The 19,258-nt window shown below is 43.0% G+C and overlaps 1 protein-coding gene across 1 annotated transcript; it reads right to left on the reverse strand.

The window, feature by feature from the left end:
• Positions 1–1,037: 1,037 nt before the first annotated feature.
• Positions 1,038–1,691, reverse strand: LOC146554467 (uncharacterized). The gene is made up of 3 exons (XM_085254953.1): positions 1,545–1,691; positions 1,341–1,458; positions 1,038–1,209 (listed from the first exon to the last, which is right to left on the reverse strand). Exons 1-3 carry the CDS (start codon positions 1,650–1,652, stop codon positions 1,049–1,051), a joined length of 387 nt encoding a protein of 128 aa, XP_085111079.1. The 5' UTR covers positions 1,653–1,691; the 3' UTR covers positions 1,038–1,048.
• Between the last annotated feature and the right edge of the window lie 17,567 nt (positions 1,692–19,258).

Below are 19,258 nucleotides of genomic sequence, written 5' to 3' on the forward strand. Positions count from 1 at the left end.
CTGGTACGGAGTTTACAGAACATTTTTTAATATTTGCAATACAAACTCATATGAAGAAACGAGAACATCGTGAGCAAACTCATTTTTTATGCAATCTATATTACATGTCAAGTGAATTCTTTTTGTTTTAATTTGATGACTATGATTCATTTCATGAAAGTCCAAAAGGTATTTCTGAAATGTATTTATAAGCAATGGCGTGTCCAGCGGGGTGGCCTGGGGGGGCACAGGCCACCCCCCAAACCAGACTGGCCACCCCAGGTGCCACCCCAAAGGCAAAACAATAAAATTCAATCAAATATCAAATGTCCGATTATGTTTTCACGGTGACGCTCAGATATCCGAGTGTAAGTGAATGCAGCATCGCTTCTGCGCTATGCGCATCACGTTAGCAAAGGTAGGAGAGCCAAGCGCGAAAGATGGCACTGCAGGAAACAATTTTTCGGTGAAAGAAAATGAGGACAGAATAAATGTCCCGGTAAGTAATATCAAGTTTGTTGAGTTTAGTAAACTTCGGTGAAATTAGAATACCAAGGAAAAAAATAACACTTAAAGAATTATTGCAGCTGTGGAATATTTCAGACAGTATGCTACTGAGGGCAGCTAACATAAGAGTTATGAGTTATAAGTAGTGATGGGCAGATGAAGCCCCATGAAGCACTGAAGCTTTTCATCCAATTGGTTCACCCCAACGCGAAGCTTCATGAAGCTTCATTTGCTCTAGCAGGACACCTACTGGACGTAAAAATAATAGCTGGCATGAATTTGAAGAGTGTGGCATTTTGCACACAGCCTGTAAATGTCAACAACAAAAGGAGTGTGTAAAACATGTATATTGTAGTGATGGCAGTATACTGTGTATATTTATAGTGGCAGTATGGGAAATGATTATTTGGAAATGCTTGAAATGGAAATGATCATTTACTGTGAGGTGAGGTGTGGTTGGGGTGTGGACAGTGGTTGTGCTTTTGTAACGTTGAGGTATGGACAGCTACGCACTGAGGCTTTGAGCCTCAGTCCTGCCTGTTCACATTTTATTCTGTAAAAACTAAATTTTCACTGCTTTTATGACCTTTTTAGTGGGGAGAACATAGCTAGGATTTAATGATTTAACAAATCTTTTGAATCCTTTGTCCTCCACAATGCTAAATGGCTGGGAGTCCTCAATCACCATGCTGACCAGGTCTTCATCTATTTGAGATTGTTCTCCTGAGGAAAGACAATAAAGATAAAGCACAAATATAAATATCACACACGTAACTTATAACAGTTGTATAATATTGTTATATCATTTAGTAACATTACTGCATCCTATATTATCATTGCATTTGATGGCTCACCTGGTCTTGCTCCACGATCGGTGTCCCCCTTATTCTCATGCAAAGCTCTGTAGTGCCTAAGCATGGATGAGGTGTTGCTGTTATATCCCAGCTCCCTGGCACATAGCAAACACTTCACCTTGTACAAAAGTCAAGACAGCTCAACATAAATTGTATTGCACCATCAGTATCATGAAAATACATCTTCTGTAGAAATTTACATACCTTGTTGGGAGGAATAAGATCAAAATGTTCCCACACAGGGGAGGACATCCTCCTCTTCTTAGCTGGCTCCATTCTCTCCTGACTTTCCTCACTCTCATAAACCTCCATACGGTCTCCAAACTCTCACTAACCGCAACTCTCCATCAAACACCCACATTTTGAATGAAGTCTGAGGGGTTTATATCGCTGTCATATCTCGCGGCAAAGTTCGAACCACTTCATGAACCAGTCACGTGGTACAGCCGGGCAGCGAGGCTTCGGACGTCATCATTTTCAGCTCCTCCCATAAATGAAGCAAGCCTCGATACGCGCTTCGCGGAAACGCCCCCTCCATTACTCGACACACGCTCCGAAGCCTCGATACAGAACGTCCCATCACTAGTTATAAGATATAATCTAAGTCGTAACATTGCTGTATGGAGCTGCAGATTTGGTTGCAGGTTAACATAGCTGGACTGGCCATCGGGCATATCCCCAGTGACTTATTTTTTATTTTTTTTGTAATGGCATGAACAATGAGAGGTGGTGGATTGGCCAGATGCAGGTCGATGTGTAGCAATAACTCCGTTGTTTGGTGGTGGCTATGACGGGGCTTCCACAGAGGCAACAGGTGGATGAGGGAAGGGGAGGCAGGAGGAGAGACCCGAAGCAGCCACCAGTCCGAGTGTCAGGTGAACTGAACTTCAGGTAAGAAGTTATGACCTGCAGTCTATCTGGGTCAGATATAAACCAAGTTTAGGTGGAGTTTATTTTCATGTTGCTGACTTTTTACTGTCAGTTGCAATAACTCATACTGCGTTCTAGCCAGCTTGATGGAGTTTTTATACAGCTGGGTGGGTGCTATGATGTTACTGATAGTGAACTTTATTTTATTCATAAGGTTAGTAGAGTTGCCAACGGCTCCTTAAAAAAATGGAATGGTCCCTCATTCAGAGAAAATATTACGCGTTTCGTATTGAGCTGAGAAGAGACGCAGTTTGTCCCGAACTTTAGCTAGAATGGAAAAAAGGCACAAAGCTGGAGTTATTCTGTCTTTATGCTGCACAGCTGCCTCTTCTCTCATTCTCTCCCCCTCCCTCTCCTGTTGCTACTTCAATCATGAAACTGATCAATGATCAGCTGATCAGCTTTTCTCTCTTGTTTGTTTATCGCCCACTTTGCGCCAGAAAGAGGAAACCAACAGATATTGCGCTAAACAACAGCAGCACGTTTAAGCTTGATCAGCTGTTGTTAGAATGTATTTAATATTAATTTCTAGTATCAGCTGATGTTTGCTGGAGCCACAGCTGTAAAGCTGCTGGTCATGATGTCTGTTTAGATATGTGGTGAGAGGGAAACGTGAAGATGAAACCAGGAGATGTCCTTACTGAATCATCAGAGCTGAACAGGTGATGGAGAAACAGGTTTACCTTTTAGGTGACATGAATGAGTTGAAGTTATCAACTGTTTCTGAGAGATAAATAACACCAGGATCCTTTTTTATGTAGCTGACAGCTGGTAACTGTGCAGGGGCGGGTCTAGCAAAGTTTTGCCAGGGGGCCAGGTAGGGCATTAACAGGGAAAGGTGGGCACACAGAAATACTTTTCTTTCTTATTCTCATTTAAAATACCTAGTTTTTATTAAATAATTATCTAAATCTTACAACCAAAGTTTTTATCTGACGTAAAATGTATAGAAATCATACATATACCAACAAGACTGTACATCACTGTCACAACAGCATTTGTTTTCATTCAAAGGCTTTATGGCTTTACTACCTGGTGGGTCGGTCTGTAGTAAAAATGCCCAATTTTTTTGTCCCAGTCCAGCCCTGCAGGTTAATACTGGCAGTGTCACCATGCCAGCTGACTGTATTTTATCATCAGCCAGTGTTGTTCTTTATCAATATTAGCAAAGTTTACCATAAGGCAGCATAGAAAGTATTTACTTGCTTTCAGGTTTTATTCAAATGTTAGTCTTTTCATTTGTTTCCCCACTTTTTTCCTGTTTCAAAATCAAACACCAGTTTGTGAGAAGATTATCTTCTTTTTTTAACAGGCAGATAAAGTTTTACATTGGAATTGGCTAATTTGTCAATTGTTTGTTACAAATGTTCGTATTTTAATTTTCAAAAATGTTTTTGCCCAAAACATATGTGCACTATATGTCAGTAAAAATACTATGCAAATATTGATGTCCTTGAATGCTGAGTAAACACTGACAAAGCACTGATTGTATCTCTTGTACTTTATCAACGCAGTATCTAAAAACTTTGCACCGTAGTGGTTAAAATCTCATTCTAATAAGAGTTAAAAGTGCATTTGGTTATTAGGTTTATAGGATTATTGAATTATGGTTAAGGGTTGGTAGAATTTTTTTTTTAAACATTATCTGCCAATTAAATCTGCCACCCTTCTCCAAATCTGTGCCCCTACCTGGCCCCCCCAACAAAAATTTTCTAGACACGCCACTGTTTATAAGACCAATCAAAAAAGATTTACAGTACAGTCTGCCTACTGGTTACCTAGGCTCTGTAGGGTTTAGCTTGGTTAAGCTGGCTGGCCATTCAAGCACGGTGATGTCACGGTCAGCAAACTATTTGGTAATGGTTTGGGGACTTAGCACAAATCACCACAGAGTGAGTAAACTTATACTGTACTTCAAACAACTTGGATTCTGTGCATCGAAACTCTTCCTCCAGTTATCTCTGAAAAAGTGATTTGATATTAGAAATAACAGCTGCAGCCCCCACCTTAAGATGTCAGTGCGTGGTGACCAGTGTTGGGTAACTTACTTTAAAATAGTAACTTAGTTACATTACTAGTTACTTCTCTCAAAAGTAACTCAGTTACTTCAAGTTACTCGTTACTTTCAAAGTAACTAGTTACTAGGGAAAGTAACTTTGGTTTTACGCAGAATTCTCTTGTTAATGTGTTGCTTCCATAACTTTGCCAGTCTTCTAGCTTGCTTACTTGCCACAAGTGCACTGTGCCACCTACCAATAGAAAGGAAAAGATAATGTGCATATTTCCACGAGAGAAATCCCACGCCTGGACCGTCATTGACTGCTGCCATGATTCTAGCCTACGTCACAGCGTCATGTGCGCCTTTTACATCCAACACAAAAACTGCAGTCGTGGTGCTTTCGATTGTACTCAGAACTCGGAAATTCTGCCTTCTGAATAGGAAGATGTAGGTAACAGCAGACTGCAGCTGAGCTGCATACAGGGCTGGACTGGGACAAAAAAATCGGCCCGGGCATTTTGACTAGAGACCGGCCCGCCATTATAGGAAAAATCATAAAGCCTTTGAATGAAAACAAACGCTGTTGTGACAGTGATGTTCACTGTTTTGATGGTATATATGCATCAATCTATCAATCGTTTGTTGTAAGATTCAGATAATTATTTTTTAAAAGCGAGACATTTTAAATGAGAATAAGAAAGAAAAGTATTTCTTTGTGCCCCCCTCTCCCTGTTAATGCCCTACATGCCCCCCTGGCAACACTTTGCTAGATCCGCCCCTGCACAGTTACCAGCTGTCAGCTACCTAAAAAAGGATCCTGGGGTTATTTGTCTCTCAGAAACAGTTCATAACTTCCCTTCGACTCATTCATGTCACCTAAAAGGTAAACCTGTTTCTCCATCACAGCTCTGATGATTCAGTAAGGACATCTCCTGGTTTCATCTTCATGTTTCCCTCTCACCAGATAACCAAACCATATCATGACCAGCAGCTTTACAGCTGTGGCTCCAGAAAACATTAGCTGATACTAGAAATTAATATTAAATAAATTCTAACAACAGCTGATCAAGCTTAAACGTGCTGCTGTTGTTTAGCGCGACATCCGCTGGTTTCCTCTTTCGGCGCAAAGTGAGCGATAAACAAACAAGAGAGAAAAGACGATCAGCTGATCATTGATCAGTTTCATGACTGAAGTAGAAACGGGAGAGGGAGGGGGAGAGAATGAAAGAAGAGGCAGCTGTGCAGCAAAGACAGAATAACTCCAGCTTTGTGCCTTTTTCATTGTAGCTGAATTACGGGACAAACTGTTCCTTTTCACCTCAATAAGAAACGCGTAATATTTTCTCTGAATACCAGACGGGACGGTTGGCAACTCTAATAACTTATGAACAAAATAAAGTTCAACATCATTAACTTCATAGCACCACCCAGCTGTATAGAAACTCCGTCATGCTAGCTAGCACGCAGTACGGAAAAAGTCAGAATAACGAAAATAAACTCCACCCAAACGTGGTTTATATCTTGTTGCGTTGGGCTCTTTTAATAAAACTCCTCATTTAGGCGATAACGTGGAATCCCACCATCTTTATTCCAGCTCACTCTATGTTCATGACATAGCATCACCTCCTGTCTAGAAGGGTAAGTACTGCCCCCTAGTGGCGCATGATATTCACCAATATAGATTACACCACATCCCCCTTACTGAAGTCAGACTGGTACATTCTTTTGTTTTTCAAACAAAACATAACTGCATATAGCTTTTTCAATACAGGCATACCCCAACATTTCAGGAAACATAAAGTCAGTATTGTCATAAACACTTTTTCTTTTCCTCCTGTAACAGAATAAACACTTTCTCTTTTCTTTTCAACCTGTAACAGAATAAACGCTTTTTTTCTTTTCAACATGCTACTCTTAAAACCACAACTTAGCATTTGAAACACACTTTTCCGTTTTCAAACAATCAGCATCACAGATCAAGTCTTTTCGGTTTAATCACCTCCCTACCAGACCGGGTTCTAACCACACCTGGTGTATGGGGTGCGCTTGGCTCAGAAACTGTCTCTGTAGGAATAGCTTGGATCTGTGTGGCTTCGGTTTGAGCCTCTGTTTGCGGGATCGGCACAAGATGACTGCGGTTCCTTCTAATTGTCCCTTGGGGCCCACTGATGACGTACGATCGTGGAGTCGGGTGGACTGCTGTCACTGTGCCCTGTGCTCTTGCGTCCGTGATCCAGACTGGTTGTCCTGGCACCAATTTATCCAGTTCTCTTGTTCTATGTCTCTTGTTAAAACTTTCGGTTTGTCTCAGCCGTTTCTCTCTCTCCGAACAACTAACCTGCTGAAAATCAGGCAGACGGGGCTGTAAGGTTTCAGGAAGCATTGGCAAGGTAGTACGAAGCCTGCGCCCCATGAGAAGTTGAGCCGGGCTGTAGCCATTTGCCAGTGCTATTGTTCTGTATGCCAGCAACGCCTTGTATGGATCGCTAGCCTTTTTGAGGAGATTCTTGACGGTCTGGACGCCTCTCTCCGCTTCGCCGTTGCTCTGCGGGTACCTGAGACTACTGGTAACATGCTCAAAACAGTAGTCCTTTGCAAAGTCTCTCATTTCTTGACATGCAAATTGTGGCCCATTATCGGTGATCAATACTTCAGGGATTCCATGGCGTGCAAATATTGACTTTAAATGCACAATCACATTGGCTGAACGAGTTTGACTGAGTTGAGCAATCTCGACATATCTCGAGAAGTAATCCACTACTAACAGATAGTTTTTGTCTTTTAGTGTGAACAGATCAGCTCCTAAGTTCTGCCATGGCCTCTCAGGTAAACGTGTGGGCATAAGAGGTTCCCTCACATTAACTCTCTCCTGAATGCACAGCCTGCACTTAAGGACAAGTTCACCGATTTGGTTACTCAGGCCTGGCCACCACACTGCTTGTCGCGCACGTTCTCTACATTTGACTACTCCTTGGTGTCCCTCGTGTATTTTGTCCAGAACTGCGTTTCGCATGTTTGCAGGTATGACCAACCTTGTACCTCTCAGTAGTAGTCCATTGTGTACACTCAAAACTGCTCTTTCAGACCAGTAGTGCTTTACCACTCCCTGCAGCTGGTTCCTGTCCGGCCAGCCCTCTGCACAGTACTTCATGACTTGCGAACAGACGCTGTCAGACTGCAGCTGCTCACGGAGATCTGAAAGGTATTTGCTGCTAGTAGGAAGGCCCTCCAGCACTGTGTCAACGTAGATATCAGTGTCCTCCATAAGGTCATTGTCTCTGGGAATCACGTTGCCTGCCAACGGCAACCGTGACAGCGTGTCGGCTGTGGTGAGGCTTTTGCCTGGAATGTGCCTTATAGTGTAAGAATACCTCATCAGGCGCATGCGGAATCTCTGTATCCGCGGTGGAAGCAAATCCAGGGCTTGTCCTCCGAGTAGGCTCACTAGTGGCTTATGGTCGGTCTCAAGCTCAAAGTGTAGCCCTAGAATAAAGTCACTGAATCTTTCACAGGCCCAGGTGAGCACTAGCGCTTCTTTTTCCAGCTGAGCGTAGCGCTGCTCTGTGGCTGTCAATGATCGCGAGGCATACGCGACAGGTGACCACACGTCATTGTCTTTCTGTAGTAAGACTGCCCCCAACCCGTATGAAGAAGCATCTGCTGAGATCTTCTGGGGTTTGTTTAGGTTGTAGAGCTGTAGCACTGGTGCAGATGACAGTTCTTGTTTTAAACTGTTAAAGGCGTTTTGTTGCTCATGCCCCCAGTACCACATGTTTTTAGTTGAAAGCAAGTCTCTCAGTGGTTTGTCTTTTTCAGAAAGGTTTGGGATGAATTTCCCCAGCTGGTTCACCATTCCTAAGAAGCTCCTAAGCTCACTCACAGTGCTTGGCTCTTTCATCTTCTGCACCGCGCTAGTTTTGTCAGGGTCGGGGCTCATGCCTTCAGATGACACAATGAATCCTAAGAATTTCACTGCTCTTTTGCCAAACTCACATTTTGACATGTCCAGGGTGACGCCTGCCTTCTCTGCACGGTCGAGGACAGCGTGGAGTCTCATGTCGTGCTCCTCTCTCGTAGATCCCCAGACCAGGATGTCGTCCATGTGGCATACGACTCCCGCGAGGCCGGCTGTCACTTCTGTCACCATCATGTTTTGGAAATGCTCTGGTGCACTGGAAATACCAAATGGCAGACGGTTGAAATGGTACCTCCCAAATGGCGTAATAAATGTGGTGAGGAGAGCAGATTCTTTGGACAGCGGTATTTGCCAAAAGCCCATGTTAGCATCGAGCTTGGAGAAATACTGCGCCCCTGTGAGCATGCCTAGTGTTTGGTCGACAGAGGGAAGAATATATCTTTCACGACACACCGACCCATTTAAAGGTGTCATGTCCACGCAGATGCGGACTGTCTCTTTGTCCTTTTTAGGGGCTACGACCATGCCGCAACACCAGTCTGTGGGCTCCTCCACACGACTGATCACCCCCAACTGTTCCATCCTCTGTAGCTCTGCTTTGACTTTGCCCAGTAGTGGGAGCGGAACACGCCTGGGCACTTTCAGTGAATAAGGTTTAGCGTCGGGCTTCAGCTTAATCGTGTACGGTTTTTGAACAAGCCCGAGCCCATCCCATAGCTTCGGGTACGCTTTCTTCACTGTCTCAAGGTCAACATTGTCCATTCGGGCAATTAGTTTCAGTCTCACAGAAGCTGTCCTGCTTAAGAGAGCTACACGCAGATTTCTGACTACATAGATTGTCTCTGCAGTGCTCCTGTCACTGTAGGAAATGTCCTCCTTTGTGGACCCAAGCACGGTCAGTGCTGCACCTCCTGGTCCATACAGTGGCTTTTCAGCTTTTTGCAGATGCTCATTTGGCTGCTTAATGTCTTTGAATGTCTCTTCTGAGATAGCTGTGACATCTGCCCCCGAGTCTAATTTGAAGGTCATGCTTTTGCCTCTCACGCAGATGTTAGCAAGCCACGGGTCTTCTCCTGAATCCAGTTCACCTAGGAAGAGTCCATCTGCACAGTCTGCCACCTCATGCACAGCTGTAGACCTACAAACTCTCCCGTAGTGTTCACGTTTCCCGCAGTTGTGGCATTCTGCATTTTTAGCTGGGCACTGTGCTGCTGGGTGCATCTGTGTTTTTCCACATTTAAAACACGTTTTATTTTCTTGTTTTGTTATTTGTGGTTTTCGTGGCTTGAACTGCTTTTGCTCTCTGCTTCTGAATTTATTGGGCTGTGACTTTCTGACATGCATGGCTGTTTTGCCTGTGCTGCTTTCGCCTCTGAGGTCAGTTTGCTGTCTTTTTATTTCCTCAGATTGTCTCGCCATTGTGATAGCTTTGGTTAGCGTCAAATCTTTGTTGAGCTGCATTCTCTCCGACAGTGATGAATCTTTAAGACCCACAACGAGCCTATCCCTCAAAAGTTCATCGTGGAGTTCACCATATTCACAGTTTTCAGCGAGAGCATATAGAGCTGTTATGAAGGAGTCAACTGTTTCCGCTGGCTGTTGTACTCGCTTATTAAACTTTGCTCTTTCATAAATCACATTCTTTCTGGGGACAAAATGTCTGTCAAATGCGTTTCTGACCGCATCGTACTGCTGGCGCTGCCCGTCTGTTAGGTCTAGTCCCCTTAGCACGTCGTCAGCCTCGTCTCCCATGCAGTATACTAATATGTTCACTTGGTTAGCATCAGTTGAACCATTCAGATTACTTGCCATTCTGAAACGCTCGAAACGTCTGATCCACTTCTCCCATTCTTGGGGCTTTGCGAAGTCGAACGGTTCCGGTAGCTTGATGGTGAAAGTAGCCGCTGGTGGAGCTGCCGTAACCGGGCCAGGAGTCGCCGGTAATGCTGCTGCTTGCTCCGTCATTTTCGTCACTAGCCGTTCGCCAAGCTGACGGTTATTTTTTTCCACTGTCTCTCTTCGCCGCTTAGAGCGAGTGCACTTCTGACACCATGTTGCGTTGGGCTCTTTTAATAAAACTCCTCATTTAGGCGATAACGTGGAATCCCACCATCTTTATTCCAGCTCACTCTATGTTCATGACATAGCATCACCTCCTGTCTAGAAGGGTAAGTACTGCCCCCTAGTGGTGCATGATATTCACCAATATAGATTACACCACATATCTGACCCAGATAGACTGCAGGTCATAACTTCTTACCTGAAGTTCAGTTCACACTTGGACCGGCGGCCGCCTCGGGTCTCTTTTCCTTCTGCGTCCCTTTTCCTTCATCCACCTGCTGGCCTCCACCACTTGCTAATATTACTGAATCTGTGGAAGCTCCGCGATAGCCACCACACGAAGTAACGAGTAACGACCCTATCTAAATCCCAGTAACGAGTAACGCGTTCCTGGTTTTGGCATAATAACTAGTTACCGTGCTCGTTACCACAATAATAACGTAGTTACTGTAACGCGTTACTTAATAACGCGTTAGTCCCAACACTGGTGGTGACGTGGGAACTCCAGCCTTACTCCACTCCTTATGAAACTCTCCAGAGTTCTTGAATTTGCTTTTTCAGTCAGTTCAACTCAATTCAATTTTATTTATATTATTATTTATATAGGACTAAATTACAACAACAGTTGCCTCAAAGCGCTTTATAAGGATTATTATATTATACCCTATAATAATCCCTAACAATCATATGAACCCTATGAGCAAGCACTTTAGGGACAGTGGGAAGGAAAAACTCCCTTTTAACAGGAAGAAAGCTCCAGCAGAACCAGGCTCAGCGAGGGGCGGGGCCATCTGCTGCGACCGGTTGGGGTGAGAGAAGGAAGACAGGATAAAGTCATGCTGTGGAAGAGAGACAGAGATTAATAACAAGTATGATTCAATGCAGAGAGGTCTGTTAACACATAGTGAGTGAAGCAGAAACACCCAGTGCATCATGGGAATCCCCCAGCAGCCTACACCTATTGCAGCATAACTAAGGGAGGATTCAGGGTCACCTGATCCAGCCCTAACTATATGCTATTCTTATTAGAATAGAGGGATTCGAATAATAATCCCTCAAGGAAATTATGGTTCCAGTAGCACAACATCAGTTCACCTTAAATACAAATAAGAAAAAAAACAAGCAGGTACAAATCATTAAGAATAAAATATCAGCAGCAATATACAGTGGGGCAAAAAAGTATTTAGTCAGTCACCGATTGTGCAAGTTCCCCCACTTAAAATGATGACAGAGGTCAGTAATTTGCACCAGAGGTACACTTCAACTGTGAGAGACAGAATGTGAAAAAAAAATCCATGAATTCACATCGTAGGATTTGCAAAGAATTTATTGGTAAATCAGGGTGGAAAATAAGTATTTGGTCACCTCAAACAAGGAAAATCTCTGGCTCTCACAGACCTGTAACGTCTTCTGTAAGAAGCTTTTCTGTCCCCCACTCGTTACCTGTATGAATGGCACCTGTTTGAACTCATCATCTGTATAAAAGACACCTGTCCACAGCCTCAAACAGTCAGACTCCAAACTCCGCCATGGCCAAGACCAAAGAGCTTTCGAAGGACACCAGGAAAAGTATTGTAGACCTGCACCAGACTGGGAAGAGTGAATCTACAATAGGCAAGCAGCTTGGTGTGAAAAAATCAACTGTGGAAGCAATCATCAGAAAATGGAAGACATACAAGACCACTGATAATCTCCCTCGATCTGGGGCTCCACGCAAGATCTCATCCCGTGGGGTCAAAATGATCATGAGAACGGTGAGCAAAGATCCCAGAACCACACGGGGGGACCTGGTGAATGACCTGCAGAGAGCTGGGACCAAAGTAACAAAGGTCACCATCAGTAACACACTACAACGGCAGGGAATCAAATCCCGCAGTGCCAGACGTGTTCCGCTGCTGAAGCCAGTGCATGTCCAGGCCCGTCTGAAGTTTGCCAGAGAGCACGTGGATGATACAGCAGAGGATTGGGAGAATGTCATGTGGTCAGATGAAACCAAAGTAGAACTTTTTGGTATAAACTCAACTCGTCGTGTTTGGAGGAAGAAGAATACTGAGTTGCATCCCAAGAACACCATACCTACTGTGAAGCATGGGGGTGGAAACATCATGCTATGGGGCTGTTTGTCTGCCAAGGGGACAGGACGACTGATCCGTGTTAAGGACAGAATGAATGGGGCCATGTATCGTGGGATTTTGAGCCAAAACCTCCTTCCATCAGTGAGAACTTTGAAGATGAAACAAGGCTGGGTCTTCCAACATGACAATGATCCAAAACACACCGCCCGGGCAACAAAGGAGTGGCTCCGTAAGAAGCATTTGAAAGTCCTGGAGTGGCCTAGCCAGTCTCCAGACCTCAACCCCATAGAAAATCTGTGGCGGGAGTTGAAAGTCCGTGTTGCTCGGCGACAGCCCCAAAACATCACTGCTCTCGAGAAGATCTGCATGGAGGAATGGGCCAAAATACCAGCTACTGTGTGTGCAAACCTGGTAAAGACCTATAGTAAACGTTTGACCTCTGTTATTGCCAACAAAGGTTATGTTACAAAGTATTGAGTTGTATTTTTGCTATTGACCAAATACTTATTTTCCACCCTGATTTACCAATAAATTCTTTACAAATCCTACCATGTGGATTCATGGATTTTTTTTTTCACATTCTGTCTCTCACAGTTGAAGTGTACCTCTGGTGCAAATTACTGACCTCTGTCATCATTTTAGGTGGGGGAACTTGCACAATCAGTGGCTGACTAAATACTTTTTTGCCCCACTGTAATTTAAAAGGTAATAATCAGTACATTTGGTAATATTATTACATATCTACATACCTTTCAGCATTGATGATTCCTTTTCAGATGTGCAAGCTTCCAATTCTACAGGCATTACTTTTTTACTATGTACAGCACTTTGATCAACCTGTGTTGTTTTGATTGATTGATACTACACCACCATACAATCAGACATGCAGGCTTTTGAACTGAGTGCTGGATGACAACCCAGATGGTCCCTCTCCTCTTTAGTCCAGAGGATGTGGTGCTCATGTTTTCCAAAAAGAATTTCAAAATTTGATTCATGACTACAGACGGACAGAAGGGTTTTCCACTTTGGCTCTGTCCATTTGGTCCAGAGAAGATGGATGATGTCCACTTATGGCTCCTTCTTTGCTAGAAGTTTTGGTTTGCTGATCGCACAACGCTTTGTGGGTGAGATCATGCAGTGATTTCAATGACAGAATAAATCCTGTTTTTAATTCAGATTTTCAGTGTTGTTGTTTGTGCAAACAGTGTTGGGCAGAGCATAAATGAATTTGACAATAAAGCAATTTTTTAAATCATCAAGTACTGGTATGTGTCTTAGTCTGGAATCTTATACTGGTATAGATATTATGAGATATTTACAGTCTTCACACTTTTACACATGTTGAAGAACATTCTGATGCCTAATTAACCTAATTAGCAGCAAAATGTTCCTCAAACTGTTCCTTTAGGCACCTCTCACTCCTCCAGCTTCCACAGTACTTCTAACTCTGTGCACAACCCTCATTTTGAATGCCGGGTGCTTTAATAAGCTATAGTTCTCTTATAATGACTTAATTTGTACCCACAATAAATTGAATTGAACTATCTTTTTAAAAAACAAAACAAAACAAAAGAACAGAACAAATTTAGATAAAAAACAAACTAAAAACCAGCAACAAACAACTTAAACATAAACAATTACAAAGAAAGAACAATACAGTATCCACATCTGAACCAAAGAGTAAAACAGTGAAATGTGGATTATTAAATATTAGGTCTCTCTCCTCCAAGTCTCTGTTAGTACATGACTTAATAATTGATCAACAAATTGATTTACTCTGCCTTACAGAAACTGGTTGCAGCAGGATGATTATGTTAGTTTAAATGAATCAACACCCCCGAGTCATTCTAACTACCAGAAACCTCGAAGCACAGGCCGGGGGGGAGGTGTGGCAGCAATTTTTCACACCAGCTTATTAATCAACCAAAGACCAAGACAGACTTTTAATTCATTTGAAAGCCTGATGCTTAGCCTCATCCACCCCAGCTGTGAAACTCAGAAACCAGTCTTACTTGTTATCATCTATTGTCCACCTGGGCCTTACACAGAGGTTCTGTCTGATTTCTCAGACTTTATATCTAATTTAGTTCTGAGCTCAGATAAAATAATTATTGTGGGTGATTTTAACATCCATGTAGATGCTAAAAATGACAGCCTCAACATGGCATTTAATCTGTTATTAGACTCAATTGGCTTCTCTCAAACTGTAAAAGAACCCACCCACCACTTTAATCACACTCTAGATCTTGTTTTAACATATGGCATAGAAACTGAACATTTAACAGTGTTTCCTGAAAACCCTCTCCTGTCTGATCATTTCCTGATAACATTTACATTTACAATAATTGATTACACAGCGGTGGAGAGTAGACTTTATCACAGTAGATGTCTTTCTGAAAGCGCTGTAACTAAGTTTAAGAATATAATCCACCCACTGTTATCATCTTCAATGCCCTGTACCAACACACAGCAGAGCAGCTATCTGAACGCTACCCCAACAGAGGTCGATTATCTTGTTAACCCTAGAACCCTGTATATATCTCATGTATATCTCATGCACATATCTTTCTTTCTACATAGCACTTTAATTCTTATTGTCTGCACTGAAGCACCGCAGCAATTTCCTAATGTTGTAAACCTCAACATCTGGCAATAAACCCATTCTGATTCTGATTCTGAACACTATCGCTGGGTGATTTACACCCGAGCAAATACATTTACATGATTTCTCTCTCCTGCAGCTGTTTGCGTGTCGAGGAGCCTGTGCCTTCACCAGGGAAGTCTCAAATGTCCCAGGAATGGGTGGACCAAAGACCAGCTTTCCAGAGTCATTATTTTGTTTTAGGGGTTTTTTTTTCTCATTTTGTTAGACATGGCACAGTTGAAAGTAAAAGAAGACCACTCTAATTTGTCATTTGTTGTCATATTTTGATATATTTGATTACTTTTTATTGGTTATATCGGGTAAAAATCACCCGGCATTAGCGATTGTGTTACTATTTATAGCGATAGTGTTCTAGGGTTAATAATAATTTTACCTCCTCACTACGTACGACTCTGGATACTGTAGCTCCAGTGAAAACTAAGGTCTCAAATCAGAAGTACCTGACTCCGTGGTATAATTCTCAAACACGAACCCTAAAGCAGATGACTCGTAAGCTGGAGAGCAAATGGCGTGTCACAAATTTAGAGGATCATCATTTAGCCTGGAGAAATAGTTTGCTGCTTTATAAGAAAGCCCTCCGCAAAGCCAGAACATCTTACTATTCATCACTGATTGAAGAAAATAAGAACAACCCCAGGTTTCTCTTCAGCTCTGTAGCCAGGCTGACAAACAGTCAGAGCTCTGTTGAGCCAACAATCCCTTTAACGTTAACTAGTAATGACTTCATGAACTTCTTCACAAATAACATTTTAATCACTAGAGAAAAAATGACCAATAATCATCCCACAGATGTAATATTATCTACAGCTACTCTTAGTACCATTGATGTTAAGTTAGACTCTTTTTCTCTAATTGATCTTTCTGAGTTAACTTCAATAATTACTTCCTCCAAACCATCAACGTGTCTTTTAGACCCCATTCCTACAAAACTGCTCAAAGAAGTCCTGCCATTAATTAATTCTTCGATCTTAAATATGATCAACCTATCTCTAATGATCGGCTATGTACCACAGGCCTTCAAGCTGGCTGTAGTTAAACCTTTACTCAAAAAGCATCTCTAGACCCAGCAGTCTTAGCTAATTATAGGCCAATCTCCAACCTTCCTTTCATATCAAACATCCTTGAAAGAGTACCATATTTCCCGGACTACAAAGCGCACCTGAATATTAGCCGCACAAGCTAAAATCAGTGGAAAATCCTGTTTTGTGCATACATTAGTCGCACCTGACCAAAAGCCGCAGGTGTTTCAATGTTGACTTATCATATGTAAGAGAATATGCACAAAGGGAATTGTCAGGAAAGAGATGGCTGTTTGGAGACATCACTTTTATTAATATTTTGAAAAACAAGTTATGGGTACATATTTGCATAACTTTTTAGGTATATGCACAAGTAGCGGTAATTACAAGTACGAAACATGTACTGTGCTTCATAAATGAGTAACAAATGTAGTACATAACAATAACCTACAGCACACCAGAAAAATAGATTCAGACTACCTTTTAGGCTCAGGTGCAGTGACACGGCTTTAACAAGAAGAAAAGTCAAGTCATTCACCACCATCTTTCTCTTCTTCCTGCGCACTAAAACCACCAAAGTCCTCTCCTCCAGTGTCGGATACGAACAGGCTCAGGGTGGCTTCGTCATCCACTCTCCGCTTCTTTCATTCGTTGTCACTTTCAAAACCAAAGAAATCCTCGTTGTCAGTGTCAGAGTCGAACACCCTCTGAAGGGCCGTGGCGGTGTCCTCCTCTCCATAATGCAGCAGTCCAGCCCTTTGAAATCCGTTGGTGATCATGGATGTTTTCACACTTTTCCACGCTGTCAGGTTCCACCGGTGGAGTTGAGCATAACTTGCTTTTCGCAAGTTTATCGCCGCTCGTCATCCACGACTCCTGCTGAACGCGTAGCGTTAATTTGAAGTTTGTTTTTCGCGCTACTTGTACAGCACTATGTTGCCTGGCGGATGGACACGTGACCAACATACCACTCTTGAACCCCGATACTGTGTGTCTGATCACATGCCCTTCCGCCAGACAACGTAGTGCCGTACAACAGCGGAACAAACAAAACAAATCGTCTTACGATATGACAAAAATCATGGACAATCCATAGAAAACCCGCACCTGACTAAAAGCCGCAGGGTTCAAAGCTTGTGCAAAAAGTAGCGGCTTATAGCCCGACAATTACGGTAGTTGTCAAACAGCTAACAGATCATCTGCAGAGGAATGGTTTATTTGAAGAGTTTCAGTCAGGTTTCAGAGCTCAGCACAGCACAGAAACAGCTTTAGTGAAGGTTACAAATGATCTTCTTATGGCCTCTGACAGTGGACTCATCTCTGTGCTTGTCCTGCTAGACCTCAGTGCAGCGTTCGATACTGTCGACCATAATATCCTATTAGAGCGATTAGAACATGCTGTAGGTATTACAGGTACTGTGCTGCAGTGGTTTGTATCATATCTATCTAATAGACTCCAGTTTGTGCATGTAAATGGAGAGTCCTCTTCACACACTGAGGTTAATTATGGAGTTCCACAGGGTTCAGTGCTAGGACCAATTCTGTTTACATTATACATGCTTCCCTTAGGCAGCATCATTAGAAGACATAAATGATACCCAGCTTTATCTATCCATGAAGACAGATAAGACGGGTAACATGAAATATGGTATCTAAGCAGATTCTTACTCTGGATGGCATTACCTTGGCCTCCAGTAACACTGTGAGGAACCTTGGAGTCATTTTTGACCAGGACATGTCCTTCAATGCACATATTAAACAATCGAAATACTTTACGTGGGTTACAGTTGCTCCAAGACAGTAACAGTAATAGACTAAACTAATTACATGATACAATATGTTACAAAGTTTAGAAATATAAGAAATAGCTCTAATATATACAAATAGCTCAATTATAAATATCAAGAATATATGAGGGACATTTAACCTGTGAACTTTGTCACTTGTGCAACAGTGTGTAGCTATTGCAGTCTGTACTGTGCATTAGATGGAGGAGTTGTACAGGGAGATGGCCACAGGCAGAAATGATTTCCTGTGTTGTTCAGTGGTGCATTGTGGGTAATCTTAGTCTCTCACTGAGCGTGCTCCTGTGACTAGCCAGCACATCATGGAGTGAGTGGGAGGTATAATCCAGCATTGTCTTCATCTTGGATGATAGCTGCCTCTCAGGTACCACCTTAAGGGAGTCAACCCTAAACCTGCTGCCCCAGCATGCAACACCATAGAGGATAGCACTGGCCACAACAGACTCATAGAAAATCCTGAGCATTGTCTGACCAATGTTGAAGGACCTTAGAGACGACTCTGGCCCTTCCTGTAGAGTACAGTGATGTTTTTAACCCAGTCCAGTTTATTATCTATGTGTACTCCGAGGTATTTATAGTCCACATGGATTGAAACAGGTGTCACAGGTTTCCTGGTCCTCCTAAAGTCCACAATCAGTTCTTTGGTCTTTGCCACACTAAGCTGCAGATGATTCTGCTCACATCACAGCCCTCTGGCTACTCTGACTCATCATCCCTGCTGATGCATCCAACCACCGCAGAGTCATCAGGAAACTTCTGAAGATGGAGGTCTCTGTGCAGTGGCTGAAGTGTGTGGTGTACAGGGTGAGGAGGAAGGGGGAAGGACGGTCCCCTGTGGTGTTCCTGTGTTGCTGATCACTTTGTCAGACACACACATATTGTGGTCTTCCTGTCAGGTAATCAACAATCCAGGACACCAGAGAAGCATCCACCTGCATCGCTGTAAGCTTATCACCCAAGAGGGTCGGCCTGATGGTGTTGAAAGCACTGGAAAAGTCAAAAACATGACCCTCACAATGCTCGCCAACGTGTCTAGATGGGTGCAGACGCGATTGAGCAGATAGATGATGACATCCTCAGCTCCGAGAAGGGGCTGGTAAGCAAACTGAAGAGGATCCCTGACGTGGTCTGAGTATGGGTCGGAGCTGGTCCAGGATGAGTCTTTCCAGGGTCTTCATGACGTGGGATGTCAGGCCTGTAGTCCTGGGGTCCTCTTCTTGTCTCTGTCTTAGAGATAGGCTCAGAGTAGAGCTGCTACCCCTCCGCATTGAAATTAAAGGTTTCCTCTTTGATAAAGCATGCAGTTGGGGCTGGATCAAATGAACCTAAATCCTCCCTTGGTTACCCTGCAGTAGGTTTCAGCTTCCCGTGATGCACTGAGTGTTGACTGTGCACTGACTATATGTTTATACATCACTCTGCACATGAGATATTATTCATCTCTGGTA

This window comes from Mchenga conophoros, linkage group LG18, assembly GCF_057382185.1.
Source record: "Mchenga conophoros isolate Kocher_MC1m ecotype Shallow Benthic linkage group LG18, M_conophoros_male_GT1.1, whole genome shotgun sequence".
Lineage (NCBI taxonomy): Eukaryota > Metazoa > Chordata > Actinopteri > Cichliformes > Cichlidae > Mchenga > Mchenga conophoros.

Excerpts from the sequence above, each read along its gene's own strand:
- LOC146554467 (XM_085254953.1), bottom strand. The coding sequence starts at position 1,652 with ATGGAGGTTTATGAGAGTGAGGAAAGTCAGGAGAGAATGGAGCCAGCT. Across the intron at positions 1,459-1,544 it reads ATCTTATTCCTCCCAACAAG|GTGAAGTGTTTGCTATGTGC; the intron begins GTATGTAAATTT and ends CTTTTGTACAAG. Across the intron at positions 1,210-1,340 it reads CGATCGTGGAGCAAGACCAG|GAGAACAATCTCAAATAGAT; the intron begins GTGAGCCATCAA and ends GTCTTTCCTCAG.